We start from the raw sequence: 7140 nt of genomic DNA on the forward strand, positions 1-7140 counted from the left end.
GCGCTGCAACTGCCTCTGCAACACAATGCTGCAAGGCAAACACAGAGTTCCATTGGAAATGAATGTACTTCTGTACCAGAAGTGCAAATGCACTGTCGGTGTGATGAAGGCATTATACATCATTGATACGCCACAACTGAGGTGCATTCAGTTTGCTTGAACATTTGCTACATTGTGGAACAGTTTGTACTGAACAACATGTTTCCTCAAAACGTTATTGAACAACTTTGTGGTATGTTTGGTGGGTGTTGCTTGAATCAATGAGTGATGTATTTAAAGGGCAATTGGTGCTTTCAAGACAACTGGTGCTGCGTTCAAAATAACTGGGAACTTTGAAAAAAACAAGCTCCGACTGGGAAAAATCGATTTTAACTCAAGCCTCTTTCTAGAGCTCCGACTTTCCAGCCTGAAGATCACTGACGTCATGATTTGATCTCATATTTTTCAGAGTTCCCAGTTTTTTAAAACATGGCATTAGAACTCTCCAGGTCAGAAAGTCAGAGCTCTAGAAAGATGGCAGAGTTTCCGACTTGGAATTCCGAGTTGGATGACCGTTTTCCCAGTCGAAGCTTGTTTTTTTCCCGACTTGCCACTTGTTTTGAACACACTGAATTCGGAACTCAGAGATTTCCCGAGGTCCGAGTTCCCACTTATTTTGAACGTAGCAAGTGGCCAATCAATGCTGATGGCATTGCCCAACCCACAAATATTTTACAATTTATGCCACAACCAAACCCCGTATTTCAACTGATCGTTCAGTACAGCACCATTTCCGTTCAATTGAACGTTCCAGAACGTAAAAACGTACTGAACGCAGCCCTGGATACTACAGGGGTGTATTCACTATGAACCAAACGGAACAAAACGGGGAGGGACCTACCTGCATTTGTCCAACAGAAACTCTTGTTTTCCTTGCAAAACGCAACTGTTTGGATTTTGGACTAATGATTACACGTATTTACTCCAAACGGAAACGTTTTGAAACGAAAACGAGAGTTTCTATTGGACAAATGCATGTAGCCTACGCAAGTCCTTCTCTGTTTCGTTTGCTTCCGTTTGGTTCCTGGAGTAAACGGTTTCGGTTACGAAACGTTTTACAACGGAATCCGACTAATAAATACACCCCAGGATCCATGATGACGACTAACCACGGAAAGGCAGTATGACATCACCAACCCTGCCTTTACATGCTAGGAATCATTTGCTAGTTGTTACTCACACAAAGGGAAGCTGCTTCGAATACTGTACAATTTCTTCAAAGGAACAACAACTACTATAGATCGTTCAGTTATTTGCAACCGCGGAGAAACACAAAACAATTGTGTCCGAGTTACAGTCTGAAACAATGTCTTTCATCCCAGGACAACCAGTTACTGCTGTTGTGGTAAGTTTTGGAACAGGCTACTCTTCATTCAATAGCTACGGCATCCATTGTCCAGGTCTAAAATCCTGCAATTAGTGCCTAGATGCGAACTATAAATAGGTAAAGTATTTATTCCAAAAATGTAGACTAACATTACTGGTTACAAAAGTTAATTTAACATTGTGGTCATGCGTGTTGCTTACTCTTGGCTATGTAACTGTTCGAACTTACCCATGTCAAAATGGTTACATTGTAGTTAGCGGCAAAGTTCCTATGAAACATTGCTGTTCGATAGGTTCTGATCAAACCTACAGTATCTACGTTTTACTCCTTTCTGTTGTAACGTTAGCTGCTGTATCCAGCTGGATAACAGTTTAGGAGCACTTCATGTAATGGGTTATGAAGTTAGTTGTATTTAATTTTCACATGATGAGAAATCTTTTCCCCTAAAATACATGTATCTAGTTAGTTAATATTACACGGTGTGGACTTGCCAACATGTTTTTATCTTTATGAGTTGACTGTTATCTGTACATTATGGATAGCAGCTAGCATTATTAGTCAACTTGTTTGCTATGCTGCATGCATGAAAGTGAAGTGTTTCAGAGAAGGGTGTCACCTACCTACCTGAGACTGCTTGCATAACGTTAGCTTACTCTATTGACACAGCCATTGAAGTAACATGGTCAATACTCTGTAATTCATGAAATGCTATGCCTCCCAACACACTGTTCATTCCTAACATCCAGCTAGAAATATGAGTCATGAAGTAATTGCCTAGTGACAATGGGTTGATATTTCCATTAATACGGAGATCCTGGTGGTCAGCCTGCATTATACAATTCCATGAGTGTTTCCATGTTCTCATCACCAAGAACTTCAGATCCACTGAATGATGGTTAACCATATTGACCACTGAGTGCAGGGGTTTTAAGAACTTCTGACCACTGACACTGAGGCTCCTCTTATTCACCATCACACAGACTTGCTTTGTGCTGTAAAGAGCAGTGAGCTGGATGTGCCAGACTCCTCCATCTGTTTTATTGAGAGGGCAGCTGTCTGAGGACCATGAGGATAGCTAGACTGAGAAAAGATCTGTCTCCAGTCAGTTGGTGGCAGAGAGTTTCCCTTTAAGTCAGTCACTCAACATAACACACGACAGGGAGATTATCTTTGTCCCTTCAGGGAACTAGTCTATTCATAACCCTAGTGTTCTGGACAATTCCACAGTAACATAATGATGTTGAGACAATTCCACAGTAACATAATGATGTTGAGACAATTCCACAGTAACATAATGATGTTGAGACAATTCCACAGTAACATAATGATGTTGAGACAATTCCACAGTAACATAATGATGTTGAGACTCAGATTTTTCACATTAAAATGATTGGCAAACAAAAAACAATTCTCAATGACTACTTTTAACAATTTCCACAAACATTTAGAAAAACACATTTACTTGAAGAACAGTGCAGATGCAACGTTTGGTAACAGAATCATGGTTTGTGCTGTCATTCTGTTACCAAACTTTGGTTACCAAACCATGGAGATGCCCTTCTGCATTCTTGAAGGAAACACAGTGCATGATGTGGGGGACTCGGCACTAAATTTGACGTTCTATGTAAGTCATCACCTCATTCTAAATATTGTGGCTAGTTATGCTATTGGAACTATTGGTAGTCATTTACCACATTTTTATAACCTGGTGGAATGGGAATGCGAACAGATACTTGGTGGTTGTTGAAGTTATGAGTTCTTTCCTCTCCCAGCTCCACTTTCAACTTTCATGTGCTTTACAGCAACGAATTGAAATCTGCAAACTTCGCCAGGGTGAACATTTGATCCTGGGTTTCAGCATTGGAGGGGGAATAGACCAAGACCCTGGTCAGAACCCCTTCTCTGAAGATAAGTCCGACAAGGTACGAGTAAAACACATGGAAATACTCTCCCTGTCAGTTCTTAGTGAGCTCTGCTCTGGCAAAACTCTAACATCAACAGTAAACTAAGGTATTAGAGAGGCGGTCCTGAACACATCAACTCTAGACTCAGGTAGTAACACTACAGACCCAGATAGCTGATTGCATGGATGGATTACTCAAACAGTGACATTTTGTAGTTCGGATTTATCATCAAACTAGACTATAATGAATTGACGTTAGTTAATACGTTTTATATGTAGATGCACAGATGTTGGACTTTCATATGTATTTCTCTTTTGCTGTATTGATGTTTTTCTGCATGATCACAGGGCATCTATGTGACACGGGTGACACCAGGGGGACCAGCAGAAGTTGCGGGCTTGATGATGGGAGACAAAGTAATGCAGGTATGCCATTTGTTTACATTAATTGCTTCAGAAATGCATGTTTCAAACTTTTGACCCCGATAAACATTTAATTTTACCTTATTGATGCATTTCCACAAGGTGGCACCATTTACTCAATTTCACTAGGGTTGATATACACTACAAAAGTATGGACACTTGCTAGTCGAACATCTCATTCCAAAATCATAGGCATTAATATGGAGTTGGTCCTCCCTTTGCTGCTATAACAGCCTCCACTCTTCTGGTAAGGCTTTCCACTAGATGTTGGAACATTGCTGCGGGGACTTCTATTCAGCCACGAGCATTAGTTAAGTCAGGCGTTGATGTTGGGTGATTATGCCTGGCTTGCAGTCTGCGTTCCAATTCATCCCAAAGGCGTTCGATGGGGTTGAGTTCAGGGCTCTGTGCAGGCCAGTCAAATTCTTCCACACTGATCTCGACAAACCATTTCTGTATGGGCCTCGCTTTGTTCACGGGACCAATGTCATGCTGAAACAGGAAAGGGCCTTCCCCAAACTGTTGGCACAATGTTGGAAGCACAGAATAGTCTAGAATGTTGCTGTAGCATTAAGATTTCCCTTCGCCAAATTCAGATTCGTCCGTCGGCCTGCCAGATGTTGAAGCGTGATTATCACTCCAGAGAAGGCGTTTCACTGCTCCAGAGTCCAATGGCGGCGAGCTTTACACCACTCCAGCCGACGCTTGGCATTGCACATAATCTTAGGCTTGTGTGTGGCTGCTTGGCCGCGGAAACTCATTTCATGAAGCACCTAAAGGGAAAGCTTAAAGATCATGTATGTTTTCTGAGTGTGAGATGTTATTGGTCCCAGATTTCAGTCTGTTTCAAGAGGAGATTCAGTTTGATACTCTGTAGTGAGTGTTGCAACCGAGGACAGACTATTTTAATGGGCTACAGCACTAGGGGGTCCCGTTCTGTGAGTTTGTGTGGCCTGCCACTTCGCGGCTGAGCCATTGTTACTCCTAGACGTTTTCACTTCACAATAACAGCACTTACAGTTGACCGGGGCAGCTTTAGCAGGGCAGAAATTTGACAAACTGACTTATTGGAAAGGTGGCATCCTATGACGGTGCCACGTTGAAAGTTACTGAGCTCGCCAGTAAGGCCATTCTACTGCCAATGTTTGTTAATGGAGATGTGCTTGATTTTATACACTTGTCAGCAACGGGTATGGCTGAAATAGCCGAATCCACTAATTTGAAGGGGTGTCCACGTACTTTTCTATATATAGTGTATATGCCAATTAGCAGACGCTGTTATCCAAAGCAACTTTAGACATGCGTGCATACATTTCATGTATGGGTGGCCCTGGGATTCGAACCCACAATCATGGCGTTGCAAGCGCCATGTTCTACCAAAGCGAGTCTGCATGATGGTGAATAAGAGGAGTGTCAGTGGTCAGAAGTTCTTAAAAACACTGCACTCAGTGGTCAGTATTGGTAACCATAATAAAGTTCTTGGTGATGAGAACATGGAAACACTCATGAAACTATTCACTGTATACCAATATTCCACTTACATCGCAACAAGAATATATAATACTGTAATGACAAACTATTGTAGGAAGACTTAACAGTGTTGATATCTGTCTCCACCAGGTAAATGGATGGGATATGACCATGGTGACACACGACCAGGCACGCAAACGGCTGACGAAGAAGAATGAAGACATTGTGCGGCTACTGGTGACCAGGAAATCGCTGGAGCAGGTTGTCAGACATTCTATGATGTAATGACTCCAGCGCTAGTCCTTTAGTGCAGACAGAGTTTGCTATCGGACGTGAGACAATGCCAGTGACCGAGAGCATAGTATTTCAAATCCTTTATCACATACTGTAAGTTTGGAGTGAATTCCACATCAATTCTGTCAATTCAGGAGATGGAATGAAATTGAAAAGTGCAATTTATTTTCATGAACAATTCCTGAGTTTGAGTTGAAAAGAAATTGATTATGGCTGTACTCACATATTCCCAAACAGAGTACACTCCATTTATACCATGTCTCTACAATTCATCAGTATGGTTCTAGTTATTGGGATCATTAACGCCTTTAACAAGCTGACTTGTGTATTACTTTTTCAGTTATTAGTACATTTCATGATCTCAGTCATGATTTGATTTACTCTACATTTTATATCTATGTTTTCGAGTCAATGTCTGTACAAGCCAAAAGAAAACAATTCAAAGAAACTATGTCATGTGGTGTAACTTCCACATATTTTGCATGAGCAGTTTTATAGTGGGGATAGAGGTTGTTATGCAAACATATGCATACAAAGCACATATGGTACTTTCCAGCATTAATCTGCAACACTAATTTGTATGTCTTCCATAGAGGTGTCCTCTTTATATGACTTGTGTTTTTGAGTTTAATATATGGCTTTAATAACAATTTAACACTTAAGTACTTAACACCGCCATGTCGCCTGGAAAATTAATGAATATTCATCTTCGGGCTTGGATGATATATTTTGGAATCTTTATTTTGGTATCATCCATGTTGTGCATCCACCAAAGTAACAAGCACAGCTGAACTGCATACTTTATATTCCATTTTACAATATTGTACTTCATGTCTACCAAATACTGTAATATTCATTTGAGGATTTTAGTTTTGTATGTTGTGCAGGAAAACAGTTACTTCTCAACCATATAGTTAATCTGGTGTTGCATCCTTGACGTGAAATCAAGGCTAGGGCATAGTCAACCTTTTTATAAGTGCCTTCTTTCTCATGTTCATATAGAGAAAGTGGCATGTTGAATTCTTCATTAGGTCACTTGCTGGTTGATCTTAGACTGCTAGTTGCACCCTGAAATGGTTTTGTCCAAGGTTGAAGGATCTAATGAATTGAGAGAGATGTTTGAAACACAACAGCCTTAAATGAAAATCTAGTGGTTGTACCACTAAATCGTGATCGTGTGAAATAGTGTTTCTTTCTATTCAAGCCCTTTTCCATTCCTATTGTTCAATGATATGTAAACTTTATCACTGCCTTAGCCGTACAATAAACAGGAATGCCTCACTGATTTAATCTAATCTTCTCAGTTCCTATTAAAATGGATCAAAGATAAAGTAATGTTGTAATGCATATTCCAATGGTACCTAATATACATACACCCTAGTATGTTCTACTAATTTAGTATTTGATATGGCTTTGTTTTTGTTAGAATTTATTTTATTTGGAGATTATAATTATATATAAACTAGGTGGTTTGAGCCCTGAATGCTGATTGGCTGACCGCCGTGGTATATCAGACCATATTCCACAGGTATGACAAAACATGTATTTTTCATATTCTAATTATGTTGGTAGCCAGTTTATAATAGCAATAAGGCACCTTGGGGGTTTGTGGTATATCGGCAATATACCACGGCTAAGGGCTGTGTCCAGGCACTCCGTGTTGCGCATATTGTAAGTCGCTCTG

At 40.4% G+C, this 7140-nt stretch overlaps 1 protein-coding gene across 1 annotated transcript; it reads left to right on the top strand.

Annotated features, from left to right (window-relative positions):
* The first annotated feature begins 1141 nt into the window (after nt 1–1141).
* Nucleotides 1142–6741, top strand: LOC139539677 (tax1-binding protein 3-like). Its single transcript, XM_071342845.1, has 4 exons — nt 1142–1384; nt 3169–3288; nt 3618–3695; nt 5313–6741. Exons 1-4 carry the CDS (start codon nt 1346–1348, stop codon nt 5445–5447), a joined length of 372 nt encoding a protein of 123 aa, XP_071198946.1. The 5' UTR covers nt 1142–1345; the 3' UTR covers nt 5448–6741.
* Nucleotides 6742–7140: the final 399 nt, after the last annotated feature.

The sequence above is a fragment of the Salvelinus alpinus genome, chromosome 15 (genome assembly GCF_045679555.1).
Source record: "Salvelinus alpinus chromosome 15, SLU_Salpinus.1, whole genome shotgun sequence".
In the NCBI taxonomy this organism is placed as follows: domain Eukaryota; kingdom Metazoa; phylum Chordata; class Actinopteri; order Salmoniformes; family Salmonidae; genus Salvelinus; species Salvelinus alpinus.